This window comes from Pelobates fuscus, chromosome 2 (genome assembly GCF_036172605.1).
Source record: "Pelobates fuscus isolate aPelFus1 chromosome 2, aPelFus1.pri, whole genome shotgun sequence".
Taxonomy (NCBI): domain Eukaryota; kingdom Metazoa; phylum Chordata; class Amphibia; order Anura; family Pelobatidae; genus Pelobates; species Pelobates fuscus.
The window spans coordinates 313193564-313211073 of NC_086318.1; the positions used below are offsets into that span (position 1 = coordinate 313193564).

A 17510-nucleotide genomic window follows, 5' to 3' on the forward strand; every position below is an offset into this window, starting at 1 on the left:
TTGCTGCTGCCATCCATTCATGTAAATTATTCAACTCCTTTAGAACCTCCATGCAGTTTTGTTTTTAACTATATTGGAATTGTATTCCATTTTGACATAGGATCTTTAAAGAACAGGTTGTTTGGGCAACATTCGTAATTAAAGAATTAACATTGGTCTTCAGGTACTTAATCATATTCTGCTGGTGTTGAGAAGATGTAACCTGTATCAAGCAAATGAGATCTGGGAAATCTGGTATAAAATAGTACTTTTAGGACGTAGATTAACAAAGTCCATTATAAAATTTACATTGTATAAACATGAGAGACAGGCATCTGGGACATTCTAGATCTTTGACATAACTGAAAAATCTTGACATTAGCACAATATAAGACAAAACAATCTCCTGATCTCTCTCCCACATCTTGACTCATGTCTCTGACTGCCTCTCTGCAATTTCTAACTTGATGGCTGCTCACTTCCTTAAACAAAGTATGTTTCCTACAGGACTGAATCCCAGATTGAGGAGTGCAATAGGCTTACATGTTTCCAGCTGCTCAGGTTGAAGGGACTCCGGTTTCTCAGAAACACTTTTTTTTTTTTTTTTTTTTAAATATAATCAGCAGAGGTAACCTACATATATATGGGGGGGGGGGGGGGGGGGGGGATCAGGAGTGAGAAAAAGCTTCAAGGCAAAGAAAAAAAAATGCCATGCAGCTTTTTTTCACTTTTATTTTTCGAAGAGTAAAAATAAAAATTTGCTTCCATAAACAAAAAAAATCAGCATTACTTTTAAGTAATTTTCTGCTTTAAAATATACGATTTAACATTACTGTTATCATTGTCTAATCTTTTTTCTCTCTGTTGGAATTTAGTAACATTTTGGAGGGAGAATCATTAGCTATCAAGTCCGTTTCTGTCCCATTAGCTTCCAGTGCGTGTGCCTGGTTGTTGACTTCCATGGTGAGAGTCACCTCAAGAGTTTCTTCCAGTATCTCATTGCTAGAACTCGTACTTCTGTCATTCATTTCAACAGCTTCAAAGTCTGCCTCATTCCAATGTCTGGCTTCCTCCTCCTCTTCCTCTTCCTCCTCAAGACCAGAGCTTGAAAGCAACGCTTTACGGTCTTCGCTGTCCACTTCATTCCATCTGGTCTGGTCTCGTGGAGAAGTGGCTAGTTTGTACATCACTGGAAACAAGACAGCTGTCACGGTGGACGAAATCAAAGTAGTATACATAAGCACAGGAAAGTCAGAAAACATTCCCTGCAAATAACCCACAGATGCGGGAATGGCCATTTCTCCAAGAGCTGCTCCAACAACAAATATGGAAGCAGACTTTCCACTGATGGTGGTGTACTGTTGAACCCAGGAAAATCCACTAGGGAAAGTAGTAGCCATTGAGGCTCCATAGAGAGCACTTCCAATCCACAGCACAATTTGGTTTGTATTAAAAAGAACTAAACACAAGGTTGATACACAACAGCCAATAACACTGAGAAGCAGCATGGTACCAGGGTATAAGCAAGTTGCAAAGCAAATGGCCAGTCCCCGTACAGCAGCAAACACTCCCCAGAACACAGAATTCAATCCTGCAGCCTTGTCAGGGTCCATATTTACAGAAGTGAAAGTGGTGGCATATGTGAATATATAAGAACCATATGCAACCTCAGCTCCAACGTAGGCGAAAAAAAACAAGAACAGAAGAAAAATAAGGGCATTGTGGTATTTGGCTGTCCGAGTTTTCTCATCAGAAGCCTTTTCTGATTCTTGCTTAGGTCGACTTTTTGCATACAGGATAAATAGAAATAAAGACACCAGCAAAATATATGTTCCAATTACAATATAAGATAGCATGGCCTTTTTTATTCCCAGAGGCATATTGGATTGATCATGAGAATGCTTGGCCTGACTAGAGATGCCCGAATCACTGTGTAAAGCACTACTGTCCAATGGCAGGTTTTCCAGGACCACCTTGGCCAAGATTGGAGCAACAAAAGCTCCCAAAGCAAAACTGAAATGTAAGGCTTGCACATGCGGCCCAGACTGGTCTCCCCAGGTGTTCATAATGACAATGTTGCCACCTAAAACAGAAAGGAAAATCAATGGTGTGAATTTAATTTCAAAAATTGTCATCTAGTCTAAAACATGCCACAAGCAGTCATGTGTTACTTGACCTGAAAGTGTGTTAAACAATTGAAAAGTAATCTGTTAAGTTCCCACATGGCAAAGAACAATTTATCATTAACTTTATTATGAAATGATGAAAGGAGTTCAACGCGCTCATATATATATATATATATATATCTCCATTAGTCTTGAACATTGTATAGATGGTTAAATAAAAGAACAGGATGCAATGCACAGATAGACCATCGTTTTTCATGTAATTCCTTTTTTGTTTTAGTAGGTTGTTTGCTTACCAGTGTCTAGAAATCCCATGGACATGCCCACAATTGACATGACAGCAGTTAGCAGCACTGCCCTTCTACACCATGGTACTACATAGAGGCCAACAGCTGTCGCTAGCAAGGCAACTCCTGCAAAACAAAAAACATAAAACATTTTTACTTTTTTTTTTTCTGTGGGAAAACTACGGATTCATTTCTAGACTATACGCAATACCCCAAGGTTTGTACTGTGTACAAAAGACACAGTAAGAAGAACGTGAAATGTATTTGGGCAGAGTACAGAATATTTGATAGAGTCCTAACCTCAACATCTGAGGAAAGGGATTTAGGGGTGATCATTTCTGATGACTTAAAGGTAGGCAGACAATGTAATAGAGCAGCAGGAAATGCTAGCAGAATGCTTGGCTGTATAGGGAGAGGCATTAGCAGTAGAAAGAGGGAAGTGCTCATGCCATTGTACAGAACACTGGTGAGACCTCACGTGGAGTACTGTACACAGTACTGGAGACCATATCTTCAGAAGGATATTGATACATTAGAGAGAGTTCAAAGAAGGGCTACTAAACTGGTTCATGGATTGCAGGATAAAACTTACCAGGAAAGGTTAAAGGATCTTAACATGTATAGCTTGGAGGAAAGACGAGACAGGGGGGATATGATAGAAACATTTAAATACATAAAGGGAATCAACACAGTAAAGGAGGAGACTATATTTAAAAGAAGAAAAACTACCACAACAAGAGGACATAGTCTTACAATAGAGGGACAAAGGTTTAAAAATACTATCAGGAAGTATTACTTTACTGAGAGGGTAGTGGATGCATGGAATAGCCTTCCAACTGAAATGGTAGAGGTTAACACAGTAAAAGAGCATGCGTGGGATAGGCATAAGGCTATCCCCTAACTATAAGATAAGGCCAGGGACTAATGAAAGTATTTAGAAAACTGGGCAGACTAGATGGGCCGAATGGTTCTTATCTGCCGTCACATTCTATGTTTCTATTTGTGATTGTGTTATAATGGTAAAATGTGTAGTCGTGGGTATTGAACTTGATTTTTTAGTTATTTTCCTCTTATCCTCTTGCTTTGCATGCTGTAATTAGCTATAGAGGTTATAAAAACTATTTTTCTTCTTTTTGCACTTTGTTATTTTACCAGTTATAACCATGTCATTAAAGGACCACTATAGGCACCCAGACCACTTCAGCTCAATGAAGTGGTCTGTCCAGTTTTAACCCTGCAGCTGAAAACATAGCTGTTTCAGAGAAACTGCTCTGTTCCACTGGGGGTTAATCCAGCCTCTAGTGGCTGTCTCACTGACAGCCGCTAGAGGCGCTTCCGCAATTCTCACTGTGAAAATCACAGTGAGAAGACGCAGGATGTCCATAGGAAAGCATTGAGTAATGCTTTCCTATGGGCGGTTTGAATGTGCGTGTAGGGGCAGACATCGGCAGCGGGAGGAGAGTTTCCCAGCGCCAAGGGAGCCTGGCGCTGGAGAAAGGCAAGTGGCTGTACGGGGGCCCTGAGGGTAGGAGGGGACCTAATGACCCTATAGTGCCAGAAAAACGAGTTTGTTTTCCTGGCACTATAGTGGTCCTTTAAATATGACAGCGATATAAGATCACACAAAGTAAAATTTGAGCCAATGACAACAATATAAAGGTGCTGTATGTCAATCATCTGCACACAGAAATAAATGACTGCTCATCATCCTGCTAGGTCTTAATGATCAATACATGGTGGATTCACCTCCAACACTTTTTAGGACCCAAAGACATGTGGTTTTACCTAGAACAGGGGAAAATGTTATTTACTGTAAGAACAAAATATTCAAGGATAGAACAGTTAATATGCACATTGGCACTATTTTAAATAGTTTCACATAGTTTTTTATGTAACAGTAGAAACAGATGTGGTGTGAAAGGTTTATCTTGATGGACGTCCAATCTAGAGTACTGCATAACTTTCTAATGTACCTAAAGGAACACTATAGTGTCATGAATACAAACAGTGCATTAGTGACACTATAAACAGGAAGTAACTATTGAGGTGACCGTCCATCTCTGATCGTAGTAAAAAGTTGATTTTACTAACCTTTTCTCCCACGCTGCACCAGTCTCAATGCATTTGGACCACAGACTCCACCTCCATGGTTGAGATCATCAATCTTGATGATCAATCTTGATGATCTCAGTCAATCCAATGCTTTCCCACAGTAAAGCACTGGAAGGCTATTAAGCATGGGTGCCCTTGCCAATCAGCATCTCTTCATAGAGCTGCATCAAATCAATGCATTTCTATGGCTAATGTTCAACATACACACAATAGATATATATATATTATATAGTAATGACACTCACTGCATATTTTACCTAGGGATCCATCTTCTATATCCTACAGAAACTGTCTGCATTAACGTAGTCTGGCCTCCCATTCACTTTCATTGCAGAATTCGTAAGCATGCATATGTGTGAAGACACCGTCATGCGTTTTGTTTTTTTTCCCCCCCTTTTCTTTATGACCCCCGTATTCAAATAATTATAATCTCCTCTTTGCCTTTATTTATATTATATTTTATTAATATTTATATTTTCTTCCACAAGAGATCTGTGCACAGCCATTTTGTTTTCCTCTGCTCTTGAGGTCTACTGTGTGCCCTTCTGTGGGATTCATGTTACCGTAGATTGTGTTTTGGGGTGGTTGTTGTTTTTACATTATTTTTGGTGTTGCTTAGTGAATACAAAGTTGTCAACATCACATAGACATAGCAGGTTGTACAGGAGTACAAGGACATCATTAAAGATAGCATCATGTTATATAATCAGCACCATTTTAAATAAAACGATAGTCAACCTAAAAGAACTCAAGACATGGGTTGAGAACAAGGCAGTCGTGTTGGGGTTCTGGGCAGGTCTTGAGTCATTTAGCTTACAAGCGGTTATTGAACACAAGAGCAATTCCTAAATATGGAGTAAGGTACAAGGAGACATTACCTAGTGTACTGAACTATCAGAGTTGTAAGAGGCCGTAGTTGAGTGAAGAAAGGGAGGCTCATGTGAGAGTTTCGAAAACTAAGGGGTGGCCAGAGATATGGGTGCTTGCCAGTAATAAATTGGTGATTTGGATTGTGGTTAAATTAAAATTGCAACAGAAACAAAAATGCCTAAGCTATTTTCACTGTCAGGTTTTGTCAACTTGACGACTATATAGGAGGAAAAGTATTTAATGAAAACTTGGACAAAATAAAAATAATAAAAATAAATTCAGACAGTGAGCTACACTGAAGCAGAGTAGATAAAGTTTACTTTTGGAACCACTAATTACCAATTTCAGGCTATGTAGAATGAAGAGATGCACGTGTGACATGTGATATGAGTAACAGTGGAAGCTGTGAGCATTAAAATGCCCTGTGCAGCAGCTTGTGAGAAACACACAAACACTTTTCCTAGTTCATTTCACTCTTGCATTTGGAAGACGGGGAAAAAGGAGTGCTATTGCTGAATATTATTTTTATTTTTTGGGGGATGCAATTATATATATATATATATATATATATATATATATATATATATATATATATATATATATATATATATATATATATATATATATATATATATATTCAAATGGAAAGAGTGCACTCAAAGGTCTTCTTAAGGATATAAACGATTTATTTTGCCAAAATTTCAAAAGACATACAAGTCGACGTTTCAGTCCTCGTGGGACTTTTTTCAAGACAATGAAAAGCAGGAAAACAGTGATTTAAATATGCATTACAGGTGATTTGATTGGAGAGTAGATTATATGAAAGAGAGGCTGTGCAAACGTGAAAAAGATTATTCAACTTGGAAAGTAGGGATTAACCCCTTGAGTGCCTAAAGTAAAAAAAGGCCTGACAGTGTTTGTGATTACGGCCAAATATCTAATAATCTGCGCTCGCAGACATATTTTAAAATTCAAGGATAAGAAATAAGAAATAAGAAATACCCAGGCCACCTTAAAAATGGCTAAGTGTTTACGAATCTTTTTGACTATTTTTAACAAATTTGTTAAACTATGTTAGACAATATTTTACATTTGCTACATTTTTAACATTTTTTAACACTAACATACGGTGGCTGCGTATAAATTGGAATTCCCAATATAAAACGAAACTTTTTAACAAATCTTCAAAGTATGATTGAGAACCTCGCCAGGTTGCTATGTATATACTTAGTTATGTTACAGATTTACGGCCGTACAGTCTATAAAGTCTAGCTGGAACCACCATCGGCCAACATATTCTAGCAAAAATAATAATAATAATATGAAAAATATATAGTTGAAAAAAGTCTCAACTATATATTTTTCATATTATTATTATTATTTTTGCTAGAATATGTTGGCCGATGGTGGTTCCAGCTAGACTTTATAGACTGTACGGCCGTAAATCTGTAACATAACTAAGTATATACATAGCAACCTGGCGAGGTTCTCAATCATACTTTGAAGATTTGTTAAAAAGTTTCGTTTTATATTGGGAATTCCAATTTATACGCAGCCACCGTATGTTAGTGTTAAAAAATGTTAAAAATGTAGCAAATGTAAAATATTGTCTAACATAGTTTAACAAATTTGTTAAAAATAGTCAAAAAGATTCGTAAACACTTAGCCATTTTTAAGGTGGCCTGGGTATTTCTTATTTCTTATCCTTGAATTTTAAAATATGTCTGCGAGCGCAGATTATTAGATATTTGGCCGTAATCACAAACACTGTCAGGCCTTTTTTTACTTTAGGCACTCAAGGGGTTAATCCCTACTTTCCAAGTTGAATAATCTTTTTCACGTTTGCACAGCCTCTCTTTCATATAATCTACTCTCCAATCAAATCACCTGTAATGCATATTTAAATCACTGTTTTCCTGCTTTTCATTGTCTTGAAAAAAGTCCCACGAGGACTGAAACGTCGACTTGTATGTCTTTTGAAATTTTGGCAAAATAAATCGTTTATATCCTTAAGAAGACCTTTGAGTGCACTCTTTCCATTTGAATATATTGAAGGCTGAGGCAGCACCGAGGCAAGCACAAGACCGGTACATTGAGTGCGGGACATTTGCAGTTTATATATATATATATATATATATATATATATATATATATATATATATATATATATATATATATATATATATATATATATATATATATATATATCTCAGTATGCTTTTTATATTATACTCTGCCACATTTATTATTGAACTTTTAATTCACAAATGATTGCCCCTATACATCCAAACTACAGTGATTTGATTACTTACCTATCAGGAGGTGCTGGTTCACGTGTTCAAAAAGGATGCCTCCTAAAATTGATCCACCGAGATAGCCACATGAGCGGCCCACAAAAATGTAGGAAATGTTAGGAACATTGCTACCCACATTTTCTGCCAGGTCTGGGAAAGTAGGCCCCAACACAGCAATAGCCATTCCCTAGAAAAAGAAAACGGTAAAACCAGTGTTACCTTTGTATGAAAAGAACTTGTTGGATTTTACCACACACTTTAAATATAAATAAATATTAAAACAAAAAAAAAAAAAAAAAAAAAACACACACACAATTGAAGCAATTCAAGAGTCTATCCTGCAGTAAATTCCATGTCTTCGATTACCATCCAGTGACGTATTTTAACACCACTAACTGGCTGAGAAATGTCAGCTAATATTTGTTCTCCCACAGTTTTTTCCCAATGAAGAATTACTGAATGAACCTGTTATCAGGAACAAGCAGAAGTAATAATAGACCTAACTAATAATGAATAGTTGCTTAAGAAGGTTAACTGATTGAGGATCCAAGAACTGTTGTCCTTAAAAGGATGCTATAACTATCAAAACAACTTTATCTTAACCCCTTAAGGACACATGACGTGCCTGACATGTCATGATTCCCTTTTATTCCAGAAGTTTGGTCCTTAAGGGGTTAATGAAGTGGTTTTCATGTATAAATCCTGCCCCTGCAGTCTCACTACTCACTTCACTATTGTTTCCGTTTATGCAGCTCAAGCATCACCCTCCCTATCCCCCACTGTTGTGACTCACACAGCCTGCATGAATTTTTTACAAAATTTTCATTTAGAAACACCAGAACAACTACATTAAAGGGACACTATAGTCACCTGAACAACTTTTGCTTAATGAAGCAGTTTTGGTGTGTAGAACATGCCCCTGCAACCTCACTTCTCAATCCACTGCCATTTAGGAGTTAAATCCCTTTGTTTATGAACCCTAGTCACACCTCCCTGCATGTGACTTGCACAGCCTCCCATAAACACTTCCTGTAAAGAGAGCCCTATTTAGGCTTTCTTTATTGCAAGTTCTGTTTAATTAGGATGTTCTTATCCCCTGCTATGTTAATAGCTAGCTAGACCCTGCAAGAGCCTCCTGTATGTGATTAAAGTTCAATTTAGAGATTTAGATATAATTATTTAAGGTAAATTACATCTGTTTGAAAGTGAAACCAGTTTTTTTTTTCATGCAGGCTCTGTCAATCATAGCCAGGGGAGGTGTGGCTTGGGCTGCATAAACAGAAACAAAGTGATTTAACTCCTAAATGACAGTGAAATTGCAGGGGAATGATCTATACACTAAAACTGCTTTATTTAGCTAAAGTAATTTAGGTGACTATAGTGTTCCTTTAAGCTGTACAGTAGTAGTTCTGGTACCATGTGTTATATTGACATAAAATACTGAGAGAGGATTCAGGAGCTTAACCAGAATCTCTTTATTATCATTCTCTCCTTCACAAATGAACTATAATCTGTGACCTACTTCCTGTTCCAGGTTACATGACAAGATTTAAAGGGTAACCAACACATCAACTATTTAAGGTAGAACAGTGCAGTTAAACAATTAACATTAAAGAGGTCACAAACAAAATGACATCATCACAGTGACTATAGTGTATCTTTAAGTATTTAACTTCTCTTTGAAATTATAAGCACAGATGTGGCAAACTCCATCTCCAGAATTTCACTGTTAAAATAAAAAAAAAAAAAAAAAAAAAAAAACACACCTACAGAATATAAAGTGCTCTAGGTACAGGTATACATTGTTAAAATCCTGTCATCACAAACAACCAACAATAATCCATTACCTATGTATGCTACAGGCAGGCACTTTCAATACAAGATCACTGTGCGCTGCATGATTAGACTGCAATAAAGTATACAATGAAGAAAAAAAGGGGAAAGAAAATCAGGAAAAAGATAAATTATGTGAAAGCTGCAGTAAGAAAAATCCTCATCAAATGCGCCATTTGAATTACATCAAAAATAAATAAGGGCTTATTCACCAAACAGAGAATTGTAGTGCGCTAAAACCAAATTACATCTTTCAGGCCCAAAAAACTTTTAGGGGCACTAGTCCAAACCTCTAAAGCACCGCAGCTTGTAATTCCAGTTTGACCACTTTGGCCTTAAATTGGAAACGGCCTTTGAATTCCTGACATTTCTTTTGAGGATCAAAGGGATTTTTCTTTTTTTTTCTTTATCAGGTACAATTAATTTCCCACAGAGTTATGAGAGGCTTTCTGGCAAGCCCCCAGTAGCAGAGCAGTCTGGCATTGCATCTCGGAGAGAAGGTGGCAGGGCAGACTGAATTGAATTTACTCTCAGGGTGTAATAGCAGAAATATTTAATTGGCATTTCCCTATATGGTAGCAGGGGATTCTGTTACTCTCCCTAGAGAGTAAGAGGCAGGGCAGACTCAATGACATTCCTCCTCAGATGGTCTGCAGCAGAACAAATTGACTGGCATTCCCGCTCAACGGGTTAGCAGCAGGGCAAGCTTCCTGACCTTTACCCTCAGGGGCTTGTCATCTGGGCAGTGTAACTGGAATTCAGGCTGAGGGGCATTTCCCCTGAATTAGCAGTAGACAGGGCTTCCCCTGTCTCCCGGTCTGTTCAATATTGGGGCTAGGGTTGCCACCTTTTTGGGGGTGGAGGGGGAGATTAACAGCCACGCTAATTTGCATAATTCGTTATATACGCGTGACATCATACAACACAAGATCACCTGATGTTACGCAACGTCTCAAGCAATTACATAAGAGAAAAAAAAAATAATTTGGAAAGGGAGGATTCCCTAGATTACTAATAAACTACTTAAAATGTGTGCGCTTTGTCGGACTGTGCATATACAGTCTGAATAAGAGTGTGCATAGAAGTGTGTGTATAGTATTGTGTCATTGTCTAAATGTTTGTATAAGTGTCTGCATATTCTGAGTGTGTGTCATTGTGTGCATACAATGGTGTGATCATATTGTGTCTGAGTGCATATGGCAGTGAGTGTATGTTATTTTGTGAATATAGCAATGTGTGTACATGTCATGTTTAACAAATGTGGATATTCTGTCTATTTCTCTAACCACTCTCCCAGAGACCCATCAGTAAAAAATCATGGCCTTTGCATTGCAGGTATTTTTGCAATAATGGCACCGGCCAGAAAGCCCAAATACTAGCAGTGCCGGTAAAATACTGGCCAGGTGGTAACCCTAGTTAGGTTCACTGTTGGGGTAGTTTAAAGACAGTATTATTATGTCAGTATTAGAGGCAGTATTGGGGACAGTATTAGAGCAGTATTATGAGCAATTAGAGCAGTATAATTAGGGTTAGTATTAGAGCAGTATCGGGGGCAGTGTCGGGGGCCGCATCTTAGCAATATTGGAAGCAGCGTTGGGGGCAGCATTAGAGCATTGTTGGAAGCAGCGTTGGGGCAGCATTAGAGCATTGTTGGAAGCAGCGTTGGGGCAGCATTAGAGCATTGTTGGAAGCAGTGTTGGGGGGAAGCATTAGATCAGCGTTGGGGGGCAGTGTTAGAGGGGGCAGCATTGGAAGCAGTGTGGGGGGCAGTGTTGGAAGCAGTGTGGGGGGCAGTGTTGGAAGCAGTGTGGGGGGCAGTGTTGGAAGCAGTGTGGGGGGCAGTGTTGGAAGCAGTGTGGGGGGCAGTGTTGGAAGCAGTGTGGGGGGCAGTGTTGGAAGCAGTGTGGGGGGCAGTGTTGGGGGGCAGTATTGGGAAGCAGTGTGGAGGCAGCATTAGATGCAGTGTGGAGGCAGCATTAGATGCAGTGTGGAGGCAGCATTAGATGCAGTGTGGAGGCAGCATTAGATGCAGTGTGGAGGCAGCATTAGATGCAGTGTGGAGGCAGCATTAGATGCAGTGTGGAGGCAGCATTAGATGCAGTGTGGAGGCAGCATTAGATGCAGTGTGGAGGCAGCATTAGATGCAGTGTGGAGGCAGCATTAGATGCAGTGTGGAGGCAGCATTAGATGCAGTGTGGAGGCAGCATTAGATGCAGTGTGGAGGCAGCATTAGATGCAGTGTGGAGGCAGCATTAGATGCAGTGTGGAGGCAGCATTAGATGCAGTGTGGAGGCAGCATTAGATGCAGTGTGGAGGCAGCATTAGATGCAGTGTGGAGGCAGCATTAGATGCAGTGTGGAGGCAGCATTAGATGCAGTGTGGAGGCAGCATTAGATGCAGTGTGGAGGCAGCATTAGATGCAGTGTGGAGGCAGCATTAGATGCAGTGTGGAGGCAGCATTAGATGCAGTGTGGAGGCAGCATTAGATGCAGTGTGGAGGCAGCATTAGATGCAGTGTGGAGGCAGCATTAGATGCAGTGTGGAGGCAGCATTAGATGCAGTGTGGAGGCAGCATTAGATGCAGTGTGGAGGCAGCATTAGATGCAGTGTGGAGGCAGCATTAGATGCAGTGTGGAGGCAGCATTAGATGCAGTGTGGAGGCAGCATTAGATGCAGTGTGGAGGCAGCATTCGATGCAGTGTGGAGGCAGCATTCGATGCAGTGTGGAGGCAGCATTAGATGCAGTGTGGAGGCAGCATTAGATGCAGTGTGGAGGCAGCATTAGATGCAGTGTGGAGGCAGCATTAGATGCAGTGTGGAGGCAGCATTAGATGCAGTGTGGAGGCAGCATTAGATGCAGTGTGGAGGCAGCATTAGATGCAGTGTGGAGGCAGCATTAGATGCAGTGTGGAGGCAGCATTAGATGCAGTGTGGAGGCAGCATTAGATGCAGTGTGGAGGCAGCATTAGATGCAGTGTGGAGGCAGCATTAGATGCAGTGTGGAGGCAGCATTAGATGCAGTGTGGAGGCAGCATTAGATGCAGTGTGGAGGCAGCATTAGATGCAGTGTGGAGGCAGCATTAGATGCAGTGTGGAGGCAGCATTAGATGCAGTGTGGAGGCAGCATTAGATGCAGTGTGGAGGCAGCATTAGATGCAGTGTGGAGGCAGCATTAGATGCAGTGTGGAGGCAGCATTAGATGCAGTGTGGAGGCAGCATTAGAAGCAGTGTGGAGGCAGCATTAGAAGCAGTGTGGAGGCAGCATTAGAAGCAGTGTGGAGGCAGCATTAGAAGCAGTGTGGAGGCAGCATTAGAAGCAGTGTTGGGAGCAGTGTGGGGGGCAGTATTGGAAGTAGTGTTGGGGGGGCAGTGTGGGGGCAGCATTAGAAGCAGTGTGGGGGCAGCATTAGAAGCAGTGTGGGGGCAGCATTAGAAGCAGTGTGGGGGCAGCATTAGAAGCAGTGTTGGGAGCAGTGTGGGGGGCAGTATTAGAAGCAGTATTGGGAGCAGTGTGGGGGGCAGTATTAGAAGCAGTATTGGGAGCAGTGTGGGGGGCAGTATTAGAAGCAGTATTGGGAGCAGTGTGAGGGGGGGCAGTATTAGAAGCAGTATTGGGAGCAGTGTGGGGGGCAGTATTAGAAGCAGTGTGGGGGGCAGTATTAGAAGCAGTATTAGAAGGTGTGGGGGGCAGTATTAGAAGCAGTATTAGGAGCAGTGTGGGGGGCAGTATTAGAAGCAGTGTGGGGGGGCAGTATTAGAAGCAGTGTGGGGGGGCAGTATTAGAAGCAGTGTGGGGGGGCAGTATTAGAAGCAGTGTGGGGGGGCAGTATTAGAAGCAGTGTGGGGGGGCAGTATTAGAAGCAGTGTGGGGGGGCAGTATTAGAAGCAGTGTGGGGGGCAGTATTAGAAGCAGTGTGGGGGGCAGTATTAGAAGCAGTATTGGGAGCAGTGTGGGGGGCAGTATTGGGAGCAGTGTGGGGGGGCAGTATTGGGAGCAGTGTGGGGGGGCAGTATTGGGAGCAGTGTGGGGGGGCAGTATTGGGAGCAGTGTGGGGGGGCAGTATTGGGAGCAGTGTGGGGGGGCAGTATTGGGAGCAGTGTGGGGGGGCAGTATTGGGAGCAGTGTGGGGGGGCAGTATTGGGAGCAGTGTGGGGGGGCAGTATTGGGAGCAGTGTGGGGGGGCAGTATTGGGAGCAGTGTGGGGGGCAGTATTGGGAGCAGTGTGGGGGGCAGTATTGGGAGCAGTGTGGGGGGCAGTATTGGGAGCAGTGTGGGGGGCAGTATTGGGAGCAGTATTGGGAGCAGTGTGGGGGGGCAGTATTGGGAGCAGTGTGGGGGGGCAGTATTGGGAGCAGTGTGGGGGGGCAGTATTGGGAGCAGTGTGGGGGGCAGTATTGGGAGCAGTGTGGGGAGCAGTGTGGGGGGCAGTATTGGGAGCAGTGTGGGGGGCAATATTAGAAGCAGTATTGGGAGCAGTGTGGGGGGCAGTATTAGAAGCAGTATTGGGAGCAGTGTGGGGGGCAGTATTAGAAGCAGTATTGGGAGCAGTGTGGGGGGGCAGTATTAGAAGCAGTATTGGGAGCAGTGGGGGGGGCAGTATTGGGAGCAGTGGGGGGGCAGTATTGGGAGCAGTGGGGGGGCAGTATTGGGAGCAGTGGGGGGGGGCAGTATTGGGAGCAGTGGGGGGGGGGCAGTATTGGGAGCAGTGGGGGGGGGCAGTATTGGGAGCAGTGGGGGGGGGCAGTATTGGGAGCAGTGGGGGGGGGCAGTATTGGGAGCAGTGGGGGGGGGCAGTATTGGGAGCAGTGGGGGGGGCAGTATTGGGAGCAGTGGGGGGGGCAGTATTGGGAGCAGTGGGGGGGGGGCAGTATTGGGAGCAGTGGGGGGGGCAGTATTGGGAGCAGTGGGGGGGGCAGTATTGGGAGCAGTGGGGGGGCAGTATTGGGAGCAGTGGGGGGGCAGTATTGGGAGCAGTGGGGGTGGGGGGGGGCAGTATTGGGAGCAGTGTGGGGGCAGTATTGGGAGCAGTGTGGGGGGCAGTATTGGGAGCAGTGTGGGGAGCAGTGTGGGGGGCAGTATTGGGAGCAGTGTGGGGGGCAATATTAGAAGCAGTATTGGGAGCAGTGTGGGGGGCAGTATTAGAAGCAGTATTGGGAGCAGTGTGGGGGGCAGTATTAGAAGCAGTATTGGGAGCAGTGTGGGGGGCAGTATTAGAAGCAGTATTGGGAGCAGTGTGGGGGGCAGTATTGGGAGCAGTGGGGGGGCAGTATTGGGAGCAGTGGGGGGGGGCAGTATTGGGAGCAGTGGGGGGGGGCAGTATTGGGAGCAGTGGGGGGGGGGCAGTATTGGGAGCAGTGGGGGGGGGCAGTATTGGGAGCAGTGGGGGGGGCAGTATTGGGAGCAGTGGGGGGGGCAGTATTGGGAGCAGTGGGGGGGGGCAGTATTGGGAGCAGTGGGGGGGGGCAGTATTGGGAGCAGTGGGGGGGGCAGTATTGGGAGCAGTGGGGGGGGCAGTATTGGGAGCAGTGGGGGGGGCAGTATTGGGAGCAGTGGGGGGGGCAGTATTGGGAGCAGTGGGGGGGGCAGTATTGGGAGCAGTGGGGGGGGCAGTATTGGGAGCAGTGGGGGGGGCAGTATTGGGAGCAGTGGGGGGGGCAGTATTGGGAGCAGTGGGGGGAGCAGTATTGGGAGCAGTGGGGGGGCAGTATTGGGAGCAGTGGGGGGGGCAGTATTGGGAGCAGTGGGGGGGGCAGTATTGGGAGCAGTGGGGGGGGCAGTATTGGGAGCAGTGGGGGGGGCAGTATTGGGAGCAGTGGGGGGGGGGCAGTATTGGGAGCAGTGGGGGGGGGCAGTATTGGGAGCAGTGGGGGGGGGCAGTATTGGGAGCAGTGGGGGGGGCAGTATTGGGAGCAGTGGGGGGGGCAGTATTGGGAGCAGTGGGGTGGGGCAGTATTGGGAGCAGTGGGGGGGGCAGTATTGGGAGCAGTGGGGGGGGGGCAGTATTGGGAGCAGTGGGGGGGGGCAGTATTGGGAGCAGTGGGGGGGGGCAGTATTGGGAGCAGTGGGGGGGGGCAGTATTGGGAGCAGTGGGGGGGGGCAGTATTGGGAGCAGTGGGGGGGGCAGTATTGGGAGCAGTGGGGGGGGGCAGTATTGGGAGCAGTGTGGGGGGGCAGTATTGGGAGCAGTGGGGGGGGCAGTATTGGGAGCAGTGGGGGGGGCAGTATTGGGAGCAGTGGGGGGGGGGGCAGTATTGGGAGCAGTGGGGGGGGGGCAGTATTGGGAGCAGTGGGGGGGGGGGGCAGTATTGGGAGCAGTGGGGGGGGGGCAGTATTGGGAGCAGTGGGGGGGGGGCAGTATTGGGAGCAGTGGGGGGGGGCAGTATTGGGAGCAGTGGGGGGGGGGCAGTATTGGGAGCAGTGGGGGGGGGGGCAGTATTGGGAGCAGTGGGGGGGGGGCAGTATTGGGAGCAGTGGGGGGGGGGCAGTATTGGGAGCAGTGGGGGGGGGGGCAGTATTGGGAGCAGTGGGGGGGGGGCAGTATTGGGAGCAGTGTTGAGGTTAGTATTATAGCACTATTAGAGTCAGTATTAGGTCAGCCCGGTGCAGTTATCCCTTACCAGCCCCAGGAAGGCAGCACACATGACCGTGGTCACACAGCACCGTACGTCCCCCAGCACACAGCGATCTCCTCTCCGGTCCTTCCGTCCGACCAGCACCACTTCGTCCTCCATGGTTCTCCTCCGGTCGCTCTCCGGCTCCATTCCGTCCGCAGTTCTCAGTCCCGCCGGCCGCTTCTCAAACAGCGTGTCCTCCTCCTCCTCGGCCCTCTCCACATCCGCCGCCCGAGCGAAGCGGACCTGCTTCTTCTTCCCGCCGCCCGCCATGATATAGGAGTCAATCAGGGCCTAACCATGGCCGGGCGCCCCGCGCTGTCCGGCTGGCTGAGCTCACACTGTGCAGCCGCTCGGTCCGGTCATACAAGCCGGATGTAGCTGAGCTGAGCTAGGCCGGGGAGTACCTGCCAGGGAGGGGCTGTGGGCCAGGCTATGGAGTAACAGTCACTGAGACTGACTGGCTGTGCACATGGTCACCTAGCAGGGGGGACACATCATTATTTTGTGACCAAATCCCAGTGCCCCTCTGTTCTATCCTAATGTCCCTCTTTTGTAGGAGTTCCATATTGTTGGTCTACAGTAATGTGTCTTTAAACTGCAATGATACGCTGTTCACTGCTCTATTTTAGCCACATATATTGCTATTAGTAAGTCACCTAAAACTTCCCATAGGTTACACCTCGTGGCACACCAATACAATAAAAAAAACTACTTAAATTGAGTTGTTATGGTGCCAGGAAGCTTCTGGAGGCACTCTTAACTCAAGAGGTTAAAGGATCACTATAGTGTCAGGAATACAAACCAGTTTTCCTGACACTATAGTGCCCTGAGGGTGCCCCCACCCTCAGGGTCCCCCTCCCGTGGGGCTGAAGGGGTTAAAATCCCTTCAGCAGTTCTCCTTATTCCAGTGCCGGGCTCCCTCAGCGCTGGTGACCTCTCCTCCCCCGCCGACGTCAGCTCCCTCTTCCGACATCAGCGGAGCCAAATGCGCGGCAAGTGCATTTAATAGGAAAGCATTGGTTTACGTTGCCTTTGAGACTGTATAGTAGCCCAGAAAATAAATTTACACCCATAATGGCATACCATTTGCAATAGTAGACAACCCAAGGTATTGCAAATGGGGTATGTCCAGTCTTTTTTAGTAGCCATTTGGTTACAAACACTGGCCAAAGTTAGCGTTAGTATTTGTTTGTGTGTGAAAAATGCAAAAAACGCCAATTTTGGCCAGTGTTTGTGACTAAGTGGCTACTAAAACAGACTGGACATAACCCATTTGCAATACCTTGGGTTGTCTACTATTGCAAATGGTATGCCATCATAGGGGTAATTTTCATTCTTGGGCTACCATAGGGTCACAAAGGCAATGTAACTAATCTGGCGAATTTTAATGTGAA

General features: G+C 45.0%; 1 protein-coding gene across 1 annotated transcript; it reads right to left on the reverse strand.

Moving 5' to 3' along the window:
* Positions 1 to 643: 643 nt before the first annotated feature.
* Positions 644 to 16546, reverse strand: MFSD4B (major facilitator superfamily domain containing 4B). The gene is made up of 4 exons (XM_063443509.1): positions 16120 to 16546; positions 7687 to 7855; positions 2402 to 2518; positions 644 to 2062 (listed from the first exon to the last, which is right to left on the reverse strand). Exons 1-4 carry the CDS (start codon positions 16384 to 16386, stop codon positions 825 to 827), a joined length of 1791 nt encoding a protein of 596 aa, XP_063299579.1. The 5' UTR covers positions 16387 to 16546; the 3' UTR covers positions 644 to 824.
* Between the last annotated feature and the right edge of the window lie 964 nt (positions 16547 to 17510).